Genomic DNA, 26,878 nt, shown 5'->3' with positions numbered 1-26,878 from the left:
AAATGTATAAGAAGCATAAAGAAGGAAATAGTTTAGTTACAGACATTGAGAAAGAATTACCCAGAAAGGTAGTATTTAGTCTTTAAAGATAAATTATCAGAAGGGTAAGGGGAATATATTGGTAACCATTGCTAGACATGTGGCAGGATTCAAATATTGAGAGGACTTTGTATGTCAAGTAAAGAATTTTATTCTAGGGACAATGCGAATTAACCACTGAAGCACTTTGGTTCTGTTCTGTTTCGGTTTTTATTTGTTCTTTTTAGATATATATGACAGTAGAGTGTATCTTGACATATTATACAAACATGGAATATAAGTTATTCTAATTAGTATCCAATTCTTGTGGTTGTACTTGATGTAGAGTTTCACTGGTCGTGTGTTCATCAGATGAACATAGGAAAGTTATGTCATATTCATTCTATTGTCTTTTCTATTCCCATCCCCTCTCCCTACTGAAGGATTTTGAAAAAGAGAATGATAAAACAAGACTTGCTTTTAAAAAAAAATAACTTTGGCAGTGTTGCAGAGGACAGAATTTAGGATTATGAAATAAGTCTTCATTTGTGAACTATTTCAGTCCCATTTAATTTGGCAGATACCAATCACATTAAAATCCTGACAAACTTCTGAGTTAGCATGCAACTGACTGTACTGCTGTTCTGTGTATCTATTAAATAGTCAAGGAGTGATTTTTATAGTCTTGATTACACAGCTTCTGAGCTCCCTTTGTATTCTGGAAGAACTCTGCATTATAAGAGCCCACTGCCAACCAGAGAAGCTAAAATGTCAGATACTTGCTTTATAAGCTTGAGACCAGACTCTGCTAATGAGATGCACAAGTCTTGGATGTTGGATCAGGACCGACTATTACAAAGAACAATGATTATTGCAAATCTGTATGCTGTATGCACTGTATGCAGTGCTAGTAACTTCAAGCTTCCATGGGCAACAATGATGCCTCCCCAAGAGTAGTGCAACCATTATGGTGAGCTGTGATGGTACAAGATGTAGTATACAGTAATCGGCAGTAGAAGCTGGTTTTATGCTGTGGTCTTAGATATACTGCATGATTTCTCTTGTTCCTAATGATTTTTCAAGTCTGAGATGATCAGCATTCTTCCAATAAATTCCTTTGCTAAGTCAGCTTATAATTAAGAATCCTGACAAATATACTTCAAATTTTTTTAAGTTTTGGCTTATGAACTACCTTAAGCAACAAACTCTTGACTCTTTAGTCAAAAATCAAAAGCTGAAACTTTAGGATGGTTAAAGTTACACAACTTTTTTTTTTGTTTATTGTGCTGATTAGTGTTTTCTATTTTTAAAAAATGTGTTATGTTGTTTTCAAAATAACATTTAAAGTTATGGAAATAAGTAATTAGACAGAAAATGACAAATGACTGAGTCCTAAGGAACTCCACTATTCACCTCAAATGGCTGAGCAGTCTGGTTAACCAAGGTAGGAGGAAATCCAAGAGTGTGATATCAAGAAGCTGAAACAGGAGCAATGGAAAACAGGGCTGCCAATACCTCCGAGTTCTACATGTTATAGTTTCAGCCATCAAGAGAAAATTCACCCAATTATATCACATTTCAAAATCCAGAAGAAAGGACTCATTAGTCTTAGCTCACATACCACCTTTGGATATGTGCATTGCATAAAGTGACTGCTAAAAGTAATCATGTGGGTCAAAGGACTCTCTTCTCAGAAGAACAAGAAGACAAATTAATATCCTGACATAATGAGAATAATCAGCATGTACTAAAGTAATGAAATAAAGTCTGGAATGAAGGAGAAGAGGCAGGCTTGAACTGGGCCTTAAAGAATGAATAGTAGATTGAATATCCTCCAATTCACTTTCCTGATTCACTTTCCACCCTTTCTATACACTGCTTTGTGCCCTGTGTGGCTGATCTCGTTGGTACAGGAAACCCCACTGTGCCCTCTGACTCCTTGTTGGATTAAATCTGTAGGAGGCACCAGTGTATCAGCAGGCTCAGAAGAGAAAGAGATTGAGGTACTTTCCCAGCTCCTGCCTTACCTAATCACAATTTGACAATGGTTCTGTCTCTTTACCAAGTCACAGTTTCTCACTCATGGCCTTCTTTAATAACCATAGCTAGTTCTTGCCACATTTCGGCATCTGCTTTATTCCCTTGCCCCTTCAAGACATGGTAATAAATTCCCTACTACTTTTATCCTTGGGTGTTTTACCATCCCTTGTTGGTCTCTCCCTTAACTCTTTCCACAATTATGCAAATAGCTTCTTCATTAAACCTTTCTCAATTACCAATTCAATGTGCCATCTGTTTCTTGCCCAAACCCTGTTCAATATAAACAAAATTGAGAGAAGGCATTTCAAGGGTGGGAGCAAAGGTAGAGGAAAGCAAAAGCAAAAAGGAAGGAAGAACTAAGAATACTAATGGCCACAAAGATTTTGGTTAAAATAGATGGAACACATCTGTCAGGAAGAGCAGGAAACCATGTTGACTATGTAGAATGGGCAAACCACAAAAGCTCTGGAAAGTCAATGAAAGAAGTTTGAGACTTGATCTGGTGGGCAAAGGAGAACTACTCAACCTATCATTCCTTCTACATACACCAGGTACCTACTCTGTATCAGGCACCTATAACTCGCACATTAAACCAGTATCTCAGTGAACTGTCAAAAAGAGTGAATGAAATCTGGAGAAAAGAATACTGGCTAAGAAGCTATTACATTAATTCAGACATGAGATGATGAGTGTCTATACTATTTAAAAATGGGGAATGAGAGATATGAGACATTCTAAAGAAAAATATAATCAACTGAACAAAGGGAATGAAGATAAAAGATTTCAGAGTGTCTAGGTGAAGGTAGACAAAATGAAAAGAGGGAATGAAATATGAAAGACAAATATAAAAATGGAAAATCTGCTTCACTGATAAAGAGATGAAATACCTTTTAAAATTACATTTAAGAGAAAGTATTGTGAGACAGACTCTTAAGAAAGCCAAAAGGCACAAATCATTAAGCCTGAGTCAGAGGCTGTTACTATTCTTTTTTGGGGGGAGTGGGGGCAGTGTGTTTTACTGGGGATTTGACCCAAGGGCACTTTAACACTGAGTCACAACCTCAGTCCTTTTTTATTTTTATATTTTGAGACACTGTCTCACTAAGTTGCTTAGGATCTTGCTAAATTAAATTGCTAAAGCTAGTCTCAAACTTTCAATCCTCCTGCCTCAGCCTCCCAAGTCACTGGAATTGCAGGCACATGCCACCACCACTGCACCTAGCAAGGCTGTTACTAGTCTCAAAAGACATCTTTTATTTATATATATATAGTTTTCAAATTATAAATGGTAGCACCCAAAAATTTCCCCAAAGAATGTTTCAATGTTCCAGTAATGACTTACCTTCACAAGTAGCAAGATGGTTTCTTTTGAAAAGAGAGTTGTATGAATTTTTTGGGGGGAGGGGGTAATTGAATAGTAAAGAATCCAATATGTAATTAACCCCAAAATTAAAATCACAAAAGGAACTAACCTACAGTCAGTTGAAAATATAGAACTGGAGAATCAAGCGTAGTAACATATGTTTATAGTCCCAGCTACTCAGAAGGACGAGGCAGGTGGATCACTTGAGCCTAAGAGTTCAAGATTAGACTGGGTAATAAAGCAAGACCCTATTTCTAAAATTAAGTAAATAGATAAATAATTTTAAAACTTAAAAGAAAAGAAAGGCAGGAAATGTGTATATAAATAAAGTCATCTACATGAAGTAAATGACTGAATTAATGAATATAAACTCAATGAAAGACAGATAATGAGAAAAGAAAAACACAGATCTGAGGGCAGTGTTTTGGAGAAACAGGAGAAAAAGGAATAATGAGAGAGCCAGAGGAATTAATTTGTTAGAGTCCCAGAAGAGCTCTAAATAGATCACTTTTACATAAATGTCATAAAACTAATTATACGTTTTAAACTTCCTTTACTTTTTTTTTTTAAAACCTCATCATTTGTACAAAACACAACATTCTGTAATGAAAAGCAGTGTGAGAATACCATTGGGATGCTTTGGTTAAAAGTATCAGAAAATCTTAACTAACCTACCAAACAGTAAGTAAATTCACTCACATAACATGGTAGCCAAAGTTAGGTAGGTTCTAATGCTTGCTGATTTGGGCACCAAATGTGTGTTACCAAAAACTAATTATCTTAATTTCTCCAGTTTCCACTCATGGGACTCTAGTTCTATGGACCAATACAAAGAGATATTATACTGTGACTGTCTCATTCTGGAACTCTTTCTAAAGAGAAAGAAAAAAGCTTTCCTTGAACCACCTCCTGCTTGCCAGAATTAAATCACATGCTCATTCTTTTTTTTTTTTTTTAATTAATGCATTTTAATTACACAGAATGAGTTTCACTGTGGCATATTAGTACATGCAAATTACATACTTTGACCATCTACATGCTCATTCCTGAACCAAACATTGGCATGAAGAATAAAGTGGTATTAATTGGCTTAGACTGATCATCTGAGGTAGAAAAAGTGTTGTGAAATGATCACCATGTCCACCCTAAGAAGAGTTTTAGCTAACACTGTAAAAGTTTCAGATTGTTTAAAATATTACTGAAAAAAAATAAAATATGACTGATTACAAACATTACACAGAAGAAAGTGAGAATAAGTGAAGGATCTTTTTTACAAGTTGCTTGACAGTGAATAATTCACCTACTCTCTCTGGGTCTCAGTTCCTTCTCCAAAAAAAGATGTTGAATCCAGTTAACAGTTTTCAAAATTGGGCAGTTCCATGGAACTCTTCCAGGGCTGCTTATGAAGCAGCCAACATATAGTAGCCAACATATATAGCTCCAGTTCCTCCAACTCTCCCTTCAAATGCAGCTGCTCTACATTTACTTGCTTCAATCCCGAGCATCTACAGTTTAAACAAAGGGTTCTGCAGTTCAAAGAAAGATGAAAACCATCAGATTAGTTGACCCCTATGGTTCTATGAAATTTAGAGATGATCTGTAGAGGATAAATAGTTTGCAAAGAGCTAGTCATTGTTGAAATACAGTTCAAGCTTAAAGGAGAAAGAGCAACTGATCAGTCAAAGGAATTTCAGTCTTTGCTATTGGAAAAGACATTTAAAAGCAAATGAGAGATTCCAGCCTGTCTTCCCAGCATGGTCACTGCCCCCAGCACATTCATTTGTGATAACCGCAAAGCTGAGGTAGTGAACATTGGTTTAAAAATAAAAAAAAAAGAGTCAATCAATAGTCTAGGGAAAGGTCCTCCTGTAAGCCTGAGCAAGGACCGAATTACAGTAGGAAATACATTGTTTTAGTCAGCTTTTTTGCTGCTGCAACTAAGACCTGACCAGAACAACTGTAGAGGAGGAAAAGTCTATTTAGGGGCTCATGGTTTCACAGATCTCAATCCACAGAAGGCCGACTCCATTTCTCTGGGCTTGTGGGGAGGCCAAACATTGTGGCAGAAGGAAGCAGCCCACGTGGTTTTCAGAAAGCAGAGAGAAAAATTCCACTCTCTGGACACAAAATATATACCCCATAGCCACGCCCCCAATTAACCACTTCCTCCAGCCACACCCCTCCTGCCTCCAGTTACCACTCAGTTAATCCCAGCAGGGATTAATTCACTGATTAGGTTAAAAGTATAACCCAATCATTTCTCCTTGAACCTTGTTGAATTGTCTCACACATGACCTTTTGAGGGGCACCTCACATCATAACTATAACATGCATCTAGAAAGCATCACCTGGAAGGAACAGCTACAATCTCCAATAAGATCACCAGCTGTATTTCTCAGTTGTTACGGAAGCAGGTATCAAAACTGCTTTTACCAGAAAATGGAGGGAGGCAGCTTTCATTATGCCCCAGTGTGAACTGACTCTAATTTGAGTGGGATTGTAGAAGACTAGCGATTGGTTCCTTTCTAAAAAGAATCCTGGCATCAAGAAAGGATATAAGTTTTGCCCACCAGAAGTGGAACAGTTTTCTAAGCATGATGCCAATAATGATCCTCAGATCTGAGGAACAGTTAAATGCTTACAAAATTTTGCTTCGTTGGACTTGTTATGAACCAAATGGAGTAGATATTATAAGTCATGCTACACAAGTTATTTTTGAAATACTGAAGAAACCCTGGTTGCCTCAGAACTGAATACTCACTGCTTGAAATGAAGATTGAATCTGGTGTTTATGTAACACCAAAAAAATTGTTCTTGTTGATGTTATTGATAATGACTTTTGGAGACTCTGGCCATTTGGAACTAGAAGCCAGCAGAAAGAATTTCATTGTAATCTCAAAATAACTCCTGAAAGGCTCCAGATGGTAAAGAAAAACAGTGGGTCACAGAGAGAACAGTGTTGCTCCTGAAATCAGGAAGTCATTGCAGGGTTGAATACTGATGGGTTCAACTTCTGATCTCAGTCACTATGAAAAAATCAAGTCTTGTGGAAATTTTGGAATTCCATATGAACTTCAGGTAGCATCTGCCCATAAGGGAACAGATGAAACTCTGAAGGAGATAACATTCCTACTGCATTTGGGGCAGTGGCAGACAGAAGGAATGGTTTTGGTCCGGTGGTATCTGGTAATACTACCTGTCCAGTTATCAGCTGTCCTTCCCTCACACTAGACTGGGGAGCTCACAAAGTACAGGCATCTCTTCAGCAACCCAGTGGTCTCAGTTATTCAGATACTTTCTCAGATAGCACAGTTTGCTGCTCACATATTTAGATTAAACAGCCATTTGGTATGGGTCAAACTGCAAGCAAGCAATATTAACACATGAATTTCCTTGAAGCAGGCTGATTAAAAAAATCAGAGAATGTGATTTTCTCCCTCTCCTGGTACTGGGGATTAAATCCAGGGGTGCTCTACCACTAAGCTACATTCCTAGCCCTATTTTTTAAGTTAGGGTCTCACTAAGTTATAGAGGCAAGCCTTGAACTTGTGATCCTCCTGCCTCAGCCTCCCAAGCAGCTGGAACTGCAGGCACGCGCCATGGTGCATAACTCAGAGAATATCGTTTATAAGAATGTCATTTCATTTTCTTGAAGGAAAAGCTACAGATTTCTAGTTTACAGAAAAAAGTAAGATGAAAACATGACTTTAAGATAGAGGAAACAACATTTATTAATGAATTAAAAAAAGCAAAAAAGGTTGTTTTAATTGTCTTAAAGGTCTATATGTACAAATAACCCACCTATAGTTATGATGCCTGTCAAAACTGCTTTAATCTTATTTTAAACTTAATTTCATTTGTAACAGTTAGTCCATAAATTTCTATAGCATGTGAATAAAGCTTTCTGAAGAACTCTTCCATGTATTTTACTACCTTATATTTATTACACACATGTATTAAACAGGAAAGGTATGTATTATTATACTCGTATTACAAATGAGAACACAAAGGGAGGAAAAAGAGAAAACACCAGTATGTCCTGAGTGGTACACCTCCTTGAGATGACTATAGTTGAAAGGTTTGGTTTTAAAGAAAAGGTGAAGTGATAAGTTAATGTAAACAGAATAAATGGGAAATATTATGCAGGGAATTCTACATAGGCAAGAACAGACCAATGAACTGAGTGAAGTTAACTGGAATGAAGGACTAGAGATAGCAGATTTGGGCATGTGATGGTACATATCATAGAAAAGGGTCCTCTGAGTACAGAAAGTGGAGAGCTGAATGAAAGGAAGCTCAGTGGCAATGAATTTCAGGTTACGGACAAGCTAGTCTGCACTGCCATCTAGGCATATAAGAAGCAGGCAGTTCAAGAGTATGAGTAGTCAACAATGTCCTCTTTTAATAAATATATGATTTATCATGAATGATGCAGAAGAGGAAAATTATACAGATGAACTGCTTGTCCTGTTATTCTATTATCATAAGTGGAATGGTTAAGATCATAGGCTCTGGAGCCAAATTTGTTTGCATTCCAATCTTGGTTCTATTTTCCTTGTTGTGTAACTTTAGGCAAGTTACTTAATACTGCTTCAAGTTCCTTATCTGTAAAATGCAGATAATAAAATTTTTAAAGTCCCTGGCATGTAATAATCCATGCAAGAAGTATTTCCTAAGCATCTACTATGTGCTAGACACTGTCACCTATTTACCAGGCTGAGTATAAGGGACTCTCTGATTGTTATAACTTCGGTGTGATGAAGAATTTTTCCTACTTGTAAAATAAAGTACTATGAAGTTTTAATAAATGTCATGAATGATTAAGTATTATTTTATTTAAGGAATTAAGATTCATTTTCTCATGGTTAGTAAGAGTTTTCTTTCTTTTTTAACATATATATATATATACTTTTAGTTGTAGTTGGACGTAATACCTTTATTTATTTTATGGTACTGAACCCAGGGCCTCATACATGCTAGGCAAGCATACTACCACTGAGCCATAATCCCAGCCCCATAAGAGTTTTCTTGAATAAGTTCCTCAGAGAAAGGTACAAAACGGATGGTGGACATGATCAATACAGTATGTATACTTATGTGAAAATGTCACAGTGAAACCCATTAATTTGCACAATTAATGCATGTAAACAAAAAAGTACTATACTTTATACTAGTTTATATTCCATAGCACCTTAATAGATTCAGAAATCTAACAGGAACTGAAAGTTAGAATGGATATAAACAGAAAAGAAAAATGAACATATGAAGAAAAATATGACTGACTTTTATCTAAAATAGAATTTGATGAAATCGAAGATTTGATTCACCAGGATAAAGTAAATGGCAATAAAAATGCTTGGTTAATGTCTGCCAAACAGACTATTAATGGCACAACAGTTCAGTCAATTTGCAAGATTTCCTTAAGAAAGTGGTAGACTTAAATGTAATGCTGAGGCTCAATTACTGACTGAATCAGTTAGCGTCATTCCATTCAAGGTAACAACCACAGCACTTTAGACCACCATGTTACACAGAGATACTCCTGGTTTAACTGTGAACAAACCACTGCAGTTTTATTACCAATACTAGAAAAACAAAGTTTACCACATGGTGAGTAATTAGCATTATGTTAACTTTAAAAGAACAACACATTTTATGGCTGAAAAATAACCTTGACTATTGTAACCACCATTCCTAAACTGTGAGTTTAAAATAGGTTATTTCTGCATTCTAAGTTCAGAGTCAAGAATATGCTAAACAACAATTATAAAAATAAGACAAATCATTATTCCAGGCCAAATGGTTTTTGACTTAACTTATTGAACAATTTATTGATTTACCATTTCCACCACAGGTAAATATTTTAAAACATGAGATGACTGTTTAAATGACTATGAATACTGAAAGATCAAAAACTAAATCTAGTTGTTTTGGTAATTAATTTCTTTAAAATTTATGAAATTAATTCAAAGGTAAAATACCTGAGAGAGGGTCATAAAGTTTTAATCTCACTCAGATTTACATGCTTAACTAATATTGTTATGCAGTATTTAGTAAAATACTATCAGAGTAATAAAAAAAAAACTCTTATGCTCAACTGATTTTATTTTTAGAAAAAGACACCAATGAGGGCTCAGTGGTTAGAGCACTTGCCTAGCACATGTGAGGCACTGGGTTTGATCCTCAGCACCACATGAAAATAAGTAAATAAAGGTATGGTGTCCATCTACAACAAAAAATATTTTTTAAAAAAAGACACCAATGATATGGACTTTAATATGATATATACTTTTCTTTACATAATATTGTTTCTAAATCTTGCTTTCAATGCTTTTTATGTACTAAGATAACTTTTAAAGGAAACCTGGCAATTATTTTTGAATCTTGATTATTTTATTAGGTTTTCCCAAAGCAAGATACACCTATATGAAGAAGCAAACATTCAAATAGTTTAGAAAGTAAATTATTAGATGACTTAGTTTGTACTAGTGATCTATTCAAAGTTTACTCCTAAGACACAATGTCCTATTAATAAGACATAAATGGCTAAAACTTATATTCACTTATATAGCTTATAATTCTTAAATAAATCAAGGAAGACTGGTTTTTCAAATTTTTTTTCTTCTTCAATGTTACAAAATGCAGCAAAGTTCTATGCTTTTCTACCTTTTTCAAATAACTGAAAATATGAAGCTATAGGAATCAGTTATCTTGTAGGAGATCCTAAAATGCATCAATTCCTATTAAAATAATTGTTTTGAAATAGCAGGAAGATTTAGAAATGAGTTAGGGATAGAAAACCAGTGTATAGCTGGTAAAAGTAAAAAGTATTAATTTCTTCCATCTTTCTCTTTCTCTTATACATTAATTAATCTTAAGAGGATAATAAATTAAAATCAAAGACCTCCATGAAATGATTTTCCACTGAAAAATATGTTTTTGATTTTACAGCCTTTATAAGCTTCTAAATATCCTGAACTTTTAGTACACTGTCTGTTTTCTAACCATTTTATTCAAAGCTATTAGTACAGCAAATAAACAGCACATGCTTTGATCTCATTAAATTACAACTTATAGTTCCTAGAGTCATAAATACTGTGCAGTTTTCTCCTTCACCCCTCCTTTTCTGGCATGAGGTAGTCTGTTTAATATCACTATCTCCTTGAGTGCTCTGACATTTACTCAGACAAACAGCAGAGGTTATGAATGTTCCTCATAGATAATATCGGGAATTCTTCATGATTGCCATAATGGTGAACCCAGCATTCAGAACTGCAATACCTAGCTTTATCTAACAACTAAGTTTGATCTGTTTAACTGCTCCACAAAAAAAGGAATTCCATCTTATCACAAACCAATAACTTAACTGTTCTGGACAAAATCATAGAAGAGTTTAAAAGAAAAATGAAAATTATCTTTGAGAAATTAATGATTAGAAGTTTTAAAGGAGTGATATAACCAATGTTACTAGACTTGATTACCTTCTGAAAGAGTAAAAAAATAAAAGTCCTAAGATTAAAAATCAAAGCTACATAAAATATAAAAATGTATCTAGAATGTCTGAAATATTAAAAATCAGTCCTTCAAATACATTTTATATTGCTCACCCTTGCAGACTTTGAAGTCTCAAAGGTAATGAAATTCTCTTACTTTGCCCTTTCATATAGTCTCTTCCAAGAACAAGTAGGCTGCAATGGACACCGACAGTAATGCTTTCTTAAAATAACTGAGGCCGCCACTGCATAACCTATTACCACATTTAGGTGACCCTGGTCAAGGTCCCATGGCCTGGGAAAAAGAAGCAAGGGTTCTCATGAGCAATACAATTCCACTCATGCATAGAAAGAGACATTCTTCACCCTCTTAAATAAATCCACCAAGGGTATCTCTCCCTGGATTTAGAGGAGCCTCGTCTAATCTACAGGTCAGAATCTTAAACTATATATTAGAAATAGAATAGTCTATTTTGTTATGAAACATTTGTTTCTATTTGAAGCAAAAAATATATAATACAGTACAGAAATGTGTGATATACAATCTTTTTAGTAATACAGAAACTAACAATAAAGGTAAATGAATATTTTAATATAATTACCAAATATGAGTATTATTTAATACTTAAGTCATTGACAAACATATTAAATAAAAAAATTAACCTAAGAGATGTTACTGAAAATGTACTTATGACTACTGAACTAACATATGGTTATTTATATTTACATTTGAAGTTTATATTGATAAAAATGAATGGTACTTTTTAATTGACAAATTTTAAAACTATAGCTTTTCCTCTTTATGTTAAAAAGAGTTATCTTTAATATTCAGGGATAAAATAAATATTTTATACACATACATAAGATATAAGACTTTTTAGGAAATAGAAACATATAATTATTCATCATCCATCTGAATGTCTTCTACTGAGCAACACTGATGCTCCTACTTTCTGATCCCTCAGGTATAGGAATAGAGTCCAGGGAACATATAGCAAATTTACTGGCAGTGATAAGATCAAAGACTTCCATATAACTATATGTTGTAATGTTATAAATATTAATAGTCTTTTAACTAATGCACTGAAGTACAAGTCATTCATCTGGTAGCTCAAACACTCTTCAAAACATATGCCTATGTCTCTAGATCCTTAATAATATTTTAATTTCAGTAAAACTGTATTTAAAGATAGAGAGACTTCCAGTTTCTAAATGGGCATGTAAGGAGCTTAGAAGTCACCACTCTATCCTAACAAGTAAAGAGCTGAGAAAACTGAAAAGTCAACAACTCTCCTTAGATTTGTCATAAAAAAATAAGAGAGATAAACAGGAAAATACAGATAATCACAACTTAACCTCCACAAGAACCAGTGCCAGGGTAGAAAGACCTAATAGGTAATTGTCGAATTGCTAGAGGCTCAGTGTAACTGTCAAATTGCTAGAGGCTCAGTGCGGGCAACTCTGAGTTGAAAACTCCTAGTGCACCCCATCACAAGGATGTGGGGGTTACATCTGTGGGTTTTACTTCCAGAAACTCTACCAGATCTCACAATGAACACTGGTGAAAAATCTCCTTGTGCTTTAAGCTGGGAGAGGGAAAGAAGATCCATTTGAAACATATCAAAGCATATTCTTCTTAACAAGGGCTGACTTCCAAAGAAACCATCTTATTTAAAAAAAAAATACACCACGCTGGCTAAGGGTTATAACAGAGCCTAAACTACCTGGAGAAGACTCTAACTCCAGCCCCATCCAGTCATTATATCCCTACTGAAAAACACTGTGAAGTTTTCAGTATAGTGGCACAGATTCACCAAAAGACAGAAATAATAATAAAACAACAAAATGCTTCCCTTCCCCTGACACCTTACCACTCTATTACTAGAGGTCTAATTACCATAGTTCCTATATCCACTCTATCATGTTCACCTTTCAACAAAAAATTTATAAGGTATATTAAGAGGCAAAGAACAAAATTTGAAATGGCTAAACAAGCATCTGAATGAGAGTCAGATATGATAGGAATTCTGGAATTATCAGGCCAGGAGTTTTTAAAATTATGGTTAATATGATGAGGGTTTTAATGAAAAGTAGATAATATGTAAGAACAGATCAATAAAATAAGTGGAAGGCTGGGAATTCTAAGAAAAAGTCAAAATGAAATGCTAGAGATCAAAACCACCATGAAGAATGCTTCTCATGGGCTAATTAATAGATTGCACATGGCGGAGGAAAGCATCTCTAAGCTAGAAAATATGACAACAAAAATTCTCAAAACTAAGAAAGGAAAAAAAATATTTAAAAAGAACAATTCCTTGAACATAATACCAAGAATAGTATGACTGTGTAACATATATATATAATGGGAATACCAGAAGGAGGAGGACAGAAAGGAACAAAAGCAATAATGACTAAGGATTTTCCAAAATTAATGTCAGATTCCAAACTACAGATCTAGGAAGCTCAGAGAACATGAAGCAGGATAAATGCAAAAAAAAAAAAAAAAAAAAAAAAAAAAATCTAGGTACCTTGTACAGTACTATATCTCTCATGAACACTGAAGCAAAGATCATCAATAAGATATCAGGAAGTTGGAAGTTGAACTGAAAAATTATAAAAAGAATTATACATGAGAAAGTAGCAGAATTTATTCCACATATGCATGCAAGGCTGGTTCAAAAAAAATTTTAAAAATCAGTTAATGCAATCCATTACATCAGCAAGCTAAAGAAGAAAAATCATGTGATCATGTCAACAAATGTAGAAAAAGCATTTGATGAAATATAAAATCTGCCAATAATTTTTAAAAATCTCTACAAACTAGAAATAAAGGGAAACTTCCTATAACTTGATAGAAAACATCCACAAAACCTCACAGCTAACATCATACGTAATAATGAGACACTAGAAGCTTTCCCACTAAGATCAGAAACAAGGGTATGATATTACCTCTCACTATGACTTTTTTTAATGTTATACTGGAAATCCAAACTAATGCAAAGGAAAGGGGAAAAAAGGATACACAGATTGAGGAAGAAAAAACAAAACTATGTGTTTGTTCATAGATGGCATGATCAGCTATGCAGAAAATCTAAAAATAACTCCCCAAATCCTGGAACTAAAAAGCAATTGGAACAAGGTTGCAGGATACAAGGCTGATACAAAAAAATCAATTGTTTGCCTATAAACAGCAATGAACAAGTTGACAAAATACTTAGGTATAATCTAGCAAAATATGTGCAGGATCTAGAAAAGAAAAACCACTAAACTCTAATGTAAGACATCAAAGAACTTTGATAGAACCAAATAAAGACAGTCTATGTTCCTGGATAGGAAGCCAGGATGTCAGTTTTTCCCAACCTGGCCTGTAGATTCAATGTAATCTCAACCAAAATACTAGGAAGATATTTTGCAGATATCAACATACTGGTTCTAAAGTTTATATGAAAAGCCAGGCATGGTAGTGCATGACTGTAATCCCTGGGGCTCAGGAGGCCAAAAGCAAGAGGATCACAAGTTCAAAGTCAGCCTCAACAACTTAGAGAAACCCTAAGCAACTTAGAAAGACCCTGTCTCAAAATAAAAAATAAAAAGGGCTAGGGACTGGTTCAGTGATTAAGTGCTCATGGGTTCAATCCCTGGTATCAAAAATTTTTTAAGTAAAAAATAAATAAAATTTATGTGAAGAGGCAAAAAATACAGAATAGCCAACTCAATATTGTAAGAGAAGAACAAAGTTAGACAGTTGATATCTATCTGACTTCAAGACTTACTATGAAGCTATAGTAACTAAGACAGTGTGGTATTGGTAGAGAGAGAGAGGGTTTGTGGGGGAGAAAAGAGGAATGGGGGAGAGGAGGGAAGAAGAGGAGGAGAGGAGAGGGAAAGGAAGAAAGAGGGAGATAGAGAGAGGATAAAGAAAAGAAAAAAACATCCCCCACAAACAAAAACAGATAAACAGATCAATGAAATAGGGTAGAGTCCAGAAATAGACCCAAATAAATATAAAGTCAATTGTATTTGACAAAAAAGCAAAGACAATGCAATGGAGCAGATGGTACTGGGATAACTGGACATCAATATGGAAACAAACAAATAAACAAACAAAACTCTAAACATCCTTAACAATACTTTACTCAAAATGGATCACAAACCACAACTTATTTTTCAAAACTAAAAAATCTCCTAGTTGATAACTTTAAGAAAAAACCTAGATGACCTTGGGTATGGTTTAGATGCACCACTAAAGTAATGATCCATGATAAAATAAATTGAACTTCATTAAAATTTAAAAACTTTTGCTCTTCAAAAGTCACTGTTGAAAGAATGAAAAGGCAAGTCACAGACTAAAAGAAAATATCTGCAGAAGGCACATTAATAAATGACTGCTATCCAAAATTACAAAGAACTTTAAAACTCAACACAAGAACACAATCCAATTCTAAAAAATGAGTCAATGCAGAAGAATGAAACTAAACCCCTACTTCTCATCCTATACAAAAATCAACTCTAATGGATCAAAGAAATAAATGAATGTCTAAAATTATGAAGCCATCTAAAGAAACATAGGGTAAACATTTTAAGACTTCAGTAATCACAATGAGTTTTTGGGTAAGATCCCCAAAGAACAAGCAACAAAAGCACCATCAAAAAAAAAAAAAAAAAAAAAAAAAAAGAAGCAACAAAAGCAAAAATAGAGAAAATAGAGAAATGAAATTGTATCACACTAAGAAGCTTCTCCACAGCAAAGGAACCAATCAACAGATTGACAAGACTGTCTTTAGAATGGTTGGAAATATCTACAAACTATATCTGACAAGGGATTAATATCTAGAATTACTAAATAACACAAAAACTCAAGAACAAAAACATCAACTAATTCAGTTTTTAAATGGACAAATGATCTAAATAGACATTTCTCAAAAGAAGATATACAAATGGTCAAAAAGCATATAAAAAATGCTCAATATCATTACCTATCAGGGAAGTGTAAATCAAAACCACACTGAGGTATAATCAAAAATACAAAAAATAACAAATGCAAGTGTCAATGTAGAGGAAGGGGAAATTCACATTCTATTAATAAGAATATAAATTAGTATAGCCATTCTGAAAAATAGTATGGAGATTTTTTTTTTTTTTTTTTTTTTTTTTTGGTACCAGGGATTGAACTCAGGGACACTCAAACACTGAGCCATGTCCCCAGCCCTATTTTGTATTTTATTTAGAGACAGGGTCTCACTGAGTTTCTTAGTGCCTCACTTTTGCTGAGGCTGGCTTTGAACTCAAGACCTCCTACCTCAGCTGCTGGGATTATAGGAGCGAGCCACTGTGCCTGGCATATGGAAATTTCTTTAAAAACTAAATACAGAACTACAATATGATTCAGCTATCTTCAACTACTGAGAATATATCCAAAGGAAATGAAATTAGTATATCAAAGAGATACCTGAACTCCCATGTTCATTGAAGCACTATTCATAATATCCAAGATATAAAGTAAATGAAGCTATACACTGATGGATAAATGGGCAAAGCAAATGCTATATATACAGACAATGGAATATTATCCAGCCATAAAAAAGAATGAATTTCTGTCATTTGTGGCAATGTGGATGGAAATAAAAGATATTATGTTAAGGGAAACAAGCTAGAGAGTAAGAGAGAAAAACTGCATGTTTTCACTCGTATAGAATCAAGAAATGTTGATTCATAGAAGTAGAGTACAATAGTGTGGTCCCTACAGGTAGGGAAAGTAAGGAGGAAGGGAAAGAGAGGAAGATTGGATGACAGGTACCAAATATAGTTTCATGGCAAGAGTAAGTTCTAGTGCTCTCCAGCACAGTAGGGTGACTACAGTTCACAGCAATATATTATATATTTATAAAGAACTAGAAGGGAGGAGTTTGAAGGTTCCCAACACAGAAATGACAAATGTCTAAGGAGACTGAAATGCTGATTACCTTGACTGAATCACCATACATTGAATACATTTATCAAATTATCACATATCTCATAAATATCTTCAGCTATTATATGACCATTAAAATCACTTAAAATGGGCCCAGACATCCCTCCAAAGAAGATATACGATGGCAAGTAAGCACATGAAAAGATGTTAAACATCATATGTCATTAGGGAACTGCAAATCAACAAGATACCAATTAGATATGACCAAAATTAGATACATATCAATTAGAATGACCAAAATCCAAGCTGACTGACATCAAATACTGGTGAAAATGTGACAGCGAGGGAGGTTGTGCATTTATGGAGAAAGGGGTAAATTGGAACTTGGTGCCTGCTATTCAATTATGCTATGAACCCAAAACTGCTTAAAAACTAAATTCATTAACTTGAATATATTAAATAAAAATAGTGAAAGAAGACATAAATGTTTGGGGGATTTTTTCTTTCCTTTTATCTTTCAAAAGCAGAATCCTTTACCTAAAGCATTTACTTTGAAAAAATTAGTGCTCAAAACAGTCCACATGCAGAAAAAAAGAGCAGAGTAGTCTAACCCAAATTAGTAGAAATAATTGTTCTTCAAAATTTATGATGGATCTGGATAGCACCATTCATACTTTTTTATTCCTTAAACTCAAAAATATATTTTTGAAAACTAGCCAGTTTTAGGTGCAATCTTTCACCATGAAGCAGAATTTTCTCTGTATTGAATCAATTAGTCTATATAGAATTCATAATTTTGGCCTCACTAATGATATGCCCTAACCAAGCATACAGTCACAATCCCACCTAGAAACAGAAGACACATCTGAATTAGGGCATTCTGAAGATGGTTTATTTGCAAATGTGTGGACAGGATATAAAAGAATCACAGGATTGTGACTGTCCATCCTTGCACCATCAGTGGAGCTGCCAGCATCCTTAGAAAAGAATAAGGAGGTAACTAGAACTCAAAAAGGGAATAATGTGTAAATAGGCTAATTCAACAGAAGTAGTGATCTGGTGAGGGACATGGCCATTCTCAAGTGACCACAGAGAGAGGGATCAGAGGGTATAAACATCCTGATTTATCTCTTTCCTTCCTCCCATCTTCTACCCAGGTTCCACTGACCCTGCTCAACAGGAAGCCAGAGGATTTGGAAGCCCACAAATGCAATTCATATAGATAAGATTTCCAGACATAATTTTGGATCTGGAGGAAAAAACAGAAGACATTTTGCACACCAATAAGTAATTGCAAATTAAGTGTATTTTAAATGGCACTCAATAATGTTATTTAAAAAAAAAACATTTTCAGTTGTTCCTGTTCAGATCAGTAAGGATAGGTGTCTAATTCTCTCAGGGGTAGGAAAGCAGTCTTAAAATGAGTTGAAGTGGTATATTTCAGATGGGGCTTTGAAGAGAATAGGGAGAGGAAATTAGAGGTCATTCTCTACAGAAAGAAGGCCTAACCTATTTCTTCAACTCTCCCTTTGTATCAGTTGGAATATTTTTATTTGCAAACAATGAAAAACAACTGTCCCTAACCAAGCTAGTTTAAATACTAATGGGGACTGTTGGCTCACATAACTGAAAAGTTCAGAGATAGGAAAAGATGCAGGAATTCAACAATGTAGAACAGGTATCTTTATGTAACACTAACTGGCCTTCCACATTAAGTTTCTGTTTTTGGCATCTCTCATGTTTGTAGGATGATTGGTAATCACTATGGGGATTACATTTTTCTTGTTTTCTAATCAGTAACTAAGGTCATTTGTCTATTCCTGAACCAATGATTGTGGCCAGAGGAAAAATACGTTTACGGCCTTCTGCCAATTTGGAGCTCAGCTCTAAAGCTCAAGGCATCAAAACAAAAAATTTGGACATTAGGAAGAAGAAAAGGGGATATTGGTGTTCAAAGAGCAACCCAACAAATGTTCAATGGACCCTTTAACTCACGATGCTCCAGCCATAACAGATTTCTAGTTCTTCAAATGTGTTAAACTCTTTCCTGTCTCAAGGCTTTTGAACATGTTGTTCTCCTTGCCTGAAACATTAATCCTTTCTCTCCTCTACTCGTTTACCTCCAATCCAGTAAAGTTGCCAGTTATGTCATCCCATTCTGACTTTTTCTTCAGATTACTTATGAGTTTGAAGTTATGTGATCTGTATATTTACTTGTTTTATGTCTAACTCCCCCACTGAACTGTATAAAAGTAGGAACATATTTTATTTTCTTTATAGTTGGGTTCTTCGTGCCACATAGTACCTGGCAAATAGAAATCACTAAATAAATACTAAACGAATGCATGCATGGTGCTAATGAAGTTGACATACAGTAAATGCTTACTGTCTATTCATTTCATCATAAAAATTCAAGTCACTGATTCTAAGTCAAAGAATATTTTGAATGGATTGGAAGTAATCACTTATTAAATGTACTAGAACGATAACTCAAAATTTATGAATCATATTTATCCTTCTATCAAAAATCTACCCAACTATTTTCTAATAATATTCCGTAAGAATAATTATTTTAGACTATAATTAATTAATTTATACTTACTGAGGATTGAAGCCAGGGGCACTCTACCACTGGGTTACATCCCCAGGCCTTGTTAGTTTTTATTTTGAGATAGATCTTACTAAGTTGCTTAGGACTTCACTAAATTGCTGAGGCTGGCCTTGAACTTGAGATTCTCCTGCCTCAGTCTCCAAGTCACTGGGATCACAGGTGTGCACCACTGTACCCACCTAGACTATGACTTTTTACTCAATAGTATAAAACTACATCAATCATACCTTCTTCAAATTGCATATTTCAGATTCTTGTTTTTTATTTGAAGTTGAAAGTCTTTTGTTTAATTTTATTGCTTCTTGTACTGTAATATGAAAGACATTAGGAAAATATTATATTCATCATATATTTCAAAGAAAATACCAAGAACACAGGAAAACAGTTCCAATGCGATTTATATAATTATTATTTAATTTAATATTAATTAAGCTGCCATTTACTATTACTAGTATCAAGTAAATCAATTTATTCATGATAAAAATCTATTTAAATATTCCTTATTGAACATGTAAGTTTAAAAAAATAGCACCTACCATTTTGTTCTAACTTTACATGATTCTCTTTTACCAATCCAAATTGATTTGTTATTGTAGCATAGTATTTCTCAATTTCATTCAGTTGTTTATGATAATCACCTTTAGCCAAAAGATATAACTGGACCTTTTGTTCCTATTTTAAAGAGTAATGGTAAAAGTTATACATATAACACACACACACACACACACACACACACACACACACACACACCAAAAAAAAATATATGTAGTGGTAAACAACTCTTAATAATATACCAAAAACAAATGTTATGAAAAAGTATACCATATGCTGAGTATACCATAGAAAGGAAATGGTTAGTTAGCACATATTTCTAGATCTATGTAAAACTAAAAGAAACTTTCCTTTCCCCTGGAACAAATATAGTCACTTTCATTTTATATTTCTTTTGTTTACGATGTCTTTTTCTTTTTTTTTTCAACATCAACTTACTTTTATTCATAAAAAGTTAATCAGTCTAGCAGTAAATAACATGAGGAGAGGTTAAAGCAATAGTCTTGGTACTTAGGAAATCATTTTTTCCTTTCTCTAAATCACATGAATAATCAGGCCCTAACCAGAGTATGGTTTTGATTCTCTGTCCCTTCATTTGCAAGCATAATTTTGGGGTGCAACTTAGGTAATTTTTCTGAGATTTATTTTAATGACTGTAGCACCTTCTCACTACATTAAAAATGGAATGGTAAAGACTATTTCTGTTCTAGAAAGGCAATATAGTTCATTAGAAAATCTACTTAAACTACAGACATAATTGGTTTAAAAAATGACTGGATCCTACTTATTATAATAAGGGTCTCCACTGCTTTCAATTAAAAGAACTACCTTTTCCTTTTTCTCTTTTCACATTTTTTATTGGTGCATTACAGTTGTAAATAATGATGGGATTTGCTGTTACACATTCATACATACACATGATGTAACAATATAATTTGGTCAATCTCACTCCCCAGCACTTCCCCACGTGGCCCTCCACCCCAGTCCCTTTCCTACTGATATCCCTTTGATTTAATGAAATTCCTGCCCACCCCTGCCACTTTTCTTTTGAAAAGTGAAAACATATGAGAGAAAACATATGACCCTTGATCTTCTGATTTTGGCTTATTTTGCTTAACGTAAAGGTCTGTTGTTCCATCCATTTTTCTTACAAATGACACAATTTCATCTATCTTTATGGCTGAATAAAACTCCATTGTGTATATATATCACATTTTCTTTATTCATTCATCTATTGATAGACACCTAGCCTGGTTCCATAGTTTGGCTATTGTAAACTGTTACTACTATAAACACGGGTATGCATGTATCACTATAGTATGATGACTTTAATTCTTTAGGCTAAATACCAAGGAGTGATATAGCTGGGTTATAAGGTGGTTCCATGCCTAGTCTGTTGAGGATCCTCTATACTGATTTCTATAGTGGTTGTACTAGTTTACAATACTACCAACAGTAAAATAGTGTTCCTTTTTCTCCACATTCTCTTCAGCCTTTACTATTTTTGTATTCTTAATGACTGCCATGAAAAGAACTATTTTTACTACACTTATATGAATATGACTTTAACATTTTTAAAAAATAAATATGTAAATAGAATCAATAACACTTTTAAAAGGTTTTTTTTTTTTATTTTGACATCAGAATCATTAATTGGCTTAAAAAGTGTTTCAGCTTCTATGACAACCAGTGCTAAACAAAATAAAACAAAACAAAAAACAACAGTAGAGTCCTACCAATGGGCACTCAATATATTTGTTTTCTGAATGAATTGTCCTATAGTGTTCCAACAATGGAAATTAGATTTCAGTGGACTAGTACTAATTTCCTTTACCTAACAGTACCATAATTTACTTTATTGAAATAGTTCTTCCTCATTACAGTTTCAGAGGACTAAAATTCAGGAGTTCTATACTCTTCTGTAGTCAAGGGAAGACCACATTATCCAAAATAAACCAATTTATTTCTACCTTCCTGGAATTTGAATCTTGAACAAAAAGAGATAAAAACTAAAGAAGTTCAGTGGTGATCCTATCCAAACTAAGACCTTTGTTGTGGGTTCTTATATATTGCTTCACAAACCGGAATTAACTGTAATTCCTGTTTATTCCCAAACCCATTTGCTACTCTCTGATTGACTGTGAATGCCTCCACTAAATTTTCATTTGTCTAAGTTAACCAGAGTCCCTTATTCCTACTTAAAACTAAAGTATAGGCAGTGTGGCACAGTGGTCAAAAGCTAGTCTGCCTATGTTTGTGACTTAGTCAATGTGATCTTGAGCAAATTATCCACCCTGTTTTTAGAATAGAGATTGAAATAGTGTTTCATTCATAAGATTGCTTTGAAGATAAAGTAAATTTATATAATGCACAAGGAACAGACCCCACAATATAATATAATGATGGTATTATTCCTTAACTGATAAAAGTATCAATAGTTTTAATTAATTTAGAAGAACTGCCTTCTTATATTAATATGGAACACATATTACCATTTAAGTTATATTTAACTATATTATCTTTGCAAGTGTGATGGTAGTCTTAATTTTTTTCATGCTTTTAACAACTTTAAGCAAAGTAATAACACAACTAGTAATAATGATGATATGTCAATTGAAATTTTTTCACACACTTCTGTGGGCTTTTCAAAGTCCTTTCAGTTATCTGAATTGATTGTGTGACAGTTACAAATGGAAACAAGTTGACAGATATACTTAACCCTAGCGATCTTATATCTATTTTCGCAGCTACTATTATCAATAACTAAACAATCAAATATTCATTGTCTCTAAAACATCATTTAATTCTTGATCTATAGAATTATATTAACTCTCAGCAGATGTATAGAAGCAGGTGATTTCAGTGAAAACTAGTGGAATGGCATTTTTGAAATTCAAATCAATATTTATATAGCTTTTAAGAGAACACTGTCTACTACATACTAATGTATAATCCCAAAAAACCTTCTTAACCTTTCAGCTGAAAAGTAGTATAGAAAATCAATGTGCAAAGGTTAACAACCCTGTAATGAAAAATGCTGTAAAGATCAAAGAGATTGCAGAGGTATTCCCTATTCACAGAGCTCTGCACATATTAATTCCTGATATACTTTAACATCCTTTCCTTGAAGTCAAAGTTGAATTTAACAAAATGCAGTTTCATTTATCTGCATTATATAATTCTGTTTTTCAAACACATTAGCCTATTCAATGACCATGATAAATATTTAAGACTTCCAAATCACACAGTTGCCTATTAACTCAAATAAGCCTGAATCTAGCTGGCTGTCCTGATTTAGTTTTGATAATGCTACAAAGAAGTCAGTTGTCAAGTTAGACACTAACTGTGTGACTACCACAGGTCTGAAAACCTAAGAACATTTCAAAGAATAACAAAGTAATGGTACTCATATTAACAAAACTTTAAAATTACATACTATGATAGTGAAGAAAAAATTTTTGAGATGACTAATAGTTAAGTACATATTGTTTTTGTTCTTTTTACCTCTTAAATTGATTTAAACTATTTTTATTTTACAATTTTATTACTAAATATGATATTTTCTACTTTCCAGAAGAAAATAACATCAGATACACTGTTTAATTTATTTACTTACTTACTTATTTACTTTTAGACTGCATTTTGATTCATTGTACACAAATGGGATAAATGTTGTTTCTCTGCTTGTACATGAAGTAAAGGCATACCATTTGTGTAATCATACATTTACATAGGGTAATGGTGTTTGATTCATTGTGTTATTTTTTCTTTCCCCTCCACCCCTCCCAACCCTCTTATCCCTCTATACAGTCCCTCCAACCTCCATTCTTGCCCCCCTCCCACCCCCCATTATGTGTCATCGTCCGCTTATCAGCGAGACCATTTGTCCTTTGGTTTTTTTGAGATTGGCTTATCTCACTTAGCATGATATTCTCCAACTTTATCCATTTGCCCGCAAATGCCATAATTATTCTTTATGGCAGAGTAATAGTCCATTGTGTGTGTGTGTGTGTATGTATGTATGTATGTATGTATATATATATATATATATATATATATATATATATATATATATATATATATATATCTATCTCACAGTTTCTTTATCCATTCATCAATTTAAGGGCATCTAGGTTGGTTCCACAATCTGGTTATTGTAAATTGAGCAGCTATGAACATTGATGTGGCTGCATTACTGTAGTACGCTGATTTTAAGTCCTTTGGGTATAGGCCGAGGAGTGGGATAGCTGGGTCAAATGGTGGTTCCATTCCAAGCTTTCTGAGGAATCTCCATACTGCTTTCCAGAGTGGCTGCACTAATTTGCAATCTCACCAGCAATGTATGAGAGTACCTTTTTCCCCACATCCTCATCAACACCTATTGTTTCTAGTATTCTTGATAATCGCCATTCTAATTGGGGTGAGATGGAACCTTAGGACAGTTTTGATTCGCATTTATTACTAAAGATGTTGAACATTTTTCATATATCTGTTATATCTATTGACTGCTTGCAGATCTTCTTCTGTGAAGTGTCTGTTCATTTCTTCAGCCCATTTGTTGATTGTTGAAGGATCCATTTGTATTCTTCATGTAGAGTTTTTTGAGTTCTTTATGTATTCTGGAAATCAGTGCTCTATCTGAAGTATGAGTGGCAAAGATTTTCTCCCACTCTGTAGGCTCTCTCTTCACATTGCTGATGTTTCCTTTGCTGAGAGGAAGCTTTTTAGTTTGACTCTATCCCAGTTGTTGATTCTTGCTTTTACTATCCCAGTTGTTGATTCTTGCTTTTATTTCTTATGCTATGGGAGTCCTGTAAAGGAAGTCTGATCCTAGGCCGACATGTTGAAGATTTGGACCTACTTTTTCTTGATGCAGGGTCTCTGGTCTGATTTCACGGTCCTTGATCCATTTTGAGTTGAGTTTTGTGCAGGGTGAGAGATAGGGGTTAATTTCATTTTGCTGCATACGGATTTCCAGTTTTCCCAGCACCATTTGTTGAAGAGGCTATCTTTTCTCCATTGCATATTTTTGGCACCTTTGTCTAGTATTAGAAAATTGTATTTATTTGGGTTTGTGTCTGTGTCCTCTATTCTGTACCATTGATCTACCTGTTTTGGTGCCAATACCATGCTGTTTTTGTTACTATTACTTTGTAGTATAGTTGAAGTTCTGGTATTGCGATGCCTCCTGCTTCACTCTTCCTACTAAGGATTGCTTTAGCTATTCTGGGTTTCTTATTCTTCCAGATGAAATTCATGATTGCTTGTTCTATTTCTGTGAGGTACGTCATTGGGATTTTAATTGGAATTGCATTGAATCTGTACAGCTCTTTTGGTAGTATGGCCATTTTGACAATATTAATTCTGCCTATCCAAGAACCTGGGAGATCTTTCCATCTCCTAAAGTTTTCTTTAATTTCTTTCTTTAGTGTTCTGTAGTTCTCATTGTAGAGTTCTTTCACCTCTTTTGTTAGCTTGATTCCCAAGCATTTTATTTTTATCGAGGATATTGTGAATGGGGTAGTTTTCCTAACTTCTCATTCTGAAGATTCATCACTTATGTATAAAAATGCATTAGATTTATGAGCATTGATCTTATATCCTGCTACTTTACTGAATTCACTTACGAGTTCTAAAAGTTTTCTGGTGGAATTTCTGGGTTCCTCTAAATATATAATCATGTCATCAGCAAATAGGGATAGTTTGAGTTCTTCTTTTCCTATTCGTATCCCTTTAATTTCCTTGGTCTGTCTAATTGCTCTGGCTAGAGTTTCGAGGATAATGTTGAATAGAAGTGGTGAAAGAGGGCATCCCTGGCTTATTCCAGTTTTTAGGGGAAATGCTTTCAGTTTTTCACCATTTAGAATGATATTGGCCATGGGTTTAGCATAGATGGCCTTTACAATGTTAAGGAATGTTCCCACTATCCCTATTTTTTCCAGTGTTTTGAGCATGAAGGGGTGCTGTATTTTATCAAATGCTTCTTCTGCATCTATTGAAATAATCATGTGATTCTTGACTTTAAGTCTGTTGATATGGTGAATTACATTTATTGATTTCTGGATGTTGAACCAACCTTGCATCCCTGGGATAAAACCCACTTGATTGTGGTGCACTATCTTTTAGTATACTTTTGTACGTGATTTGCTAAGATTTTGTTGAGAATTTTTGCATCGATGTTCATTAAGGATATTGGTCTGAAATTTTCTTTCCTTGATGTGTCTCTGTCTGGTTTAGGTATCAGGGTGATATTGGTTTCATAGAATGAGTTTGGGAGGGTTCCCTCCTCTTCTATTTCATGCAATACTTTGAGGAGTATTGGAATGAGCTCTTCTTTAAAGGTTTTGTAGAACTTGGCTGAGAACCCATCTGGTCCCGGACTTTTCTTTGTTGGTAGGTTTTGATGACTTCTTCTATTTCATTGCTTGAAATTGATCTATTTAAATTGTGTATGTCCTCCTGGTTCAGTTTAGGTAATTCATATGTCTCTAGAAACCTGTCGATGTCTTCGAGATTTTGTTTTGTTGGAGCATAGATTTTCAAAATAGCTTCTAATTATATTTTGTATTTCACTCGTGTCTGTCATGATATTTCATTGTTCATTCTGAATTTTAGTAATTTCCGTTTTCTCTCTCCTTCTCTTTGTTAGTGTGGCTCAGGGTTTATCAATTTTGTTTATTTTTTCAAAGAACCAACTATTTATTTTGTCAATTTTTTCTATTTTTTTTTTGTTTCAATTTCATTGATTTCACCTCTGATTTTAACTATTTCCTGTCTTCTGCTACTTTTGGTGTTGCTCTGTTCTTTTTCTAGGGCTTTGAGCTGTAGTGTTAAGTCGTTTATTTGTTGATTTTTTCTTCTTTTATTGAATGCACGCCATGAAATAAATT

General features: G+C 34.1%; 1 protein-coding gene across 1 annotated transcript in view; it reads right to left on the bottom strand.

Annotated features, from left to right (window-relative positions):
- The window catches only part of CCDC73 (coiled-coil domain containing 73), a 192,696-nt gene that overhangs the window by 32,689 nt on the left and 133,129 nt on the right, over positions 1-26,878 (bottom strand). The window contains exons 8-9 of the mRNA XM_079103074.1: positions 19,973-20,108; positions 19,664-19,743 (exon numbers count right to left, since the gene is read on the bottom strand). Coding sequence (XP_078959200.1) covers positions 19,664-19,743; positions 19,973-20,108 — 216 coding nt within the window. The remainder of the gene's footprint in view (positions 1-19,663; positions 19,744-19,972; positions 20,109-26,878) is intronic.

This window comes from Sciurus vulgaris, assembly GCF_902686455.1.
Source record: "Sciurus vulgaris genome assembly, chromosome: 11".
NCBI lineage: Eukaryota > Metazoa > Chordata > Mammalia > Rodentia > Sciuridae > Sciurus > Sciurus vulgaris.
This window is presented reverse-complemented; position numbering and strand designations above follow the sequence as displayed.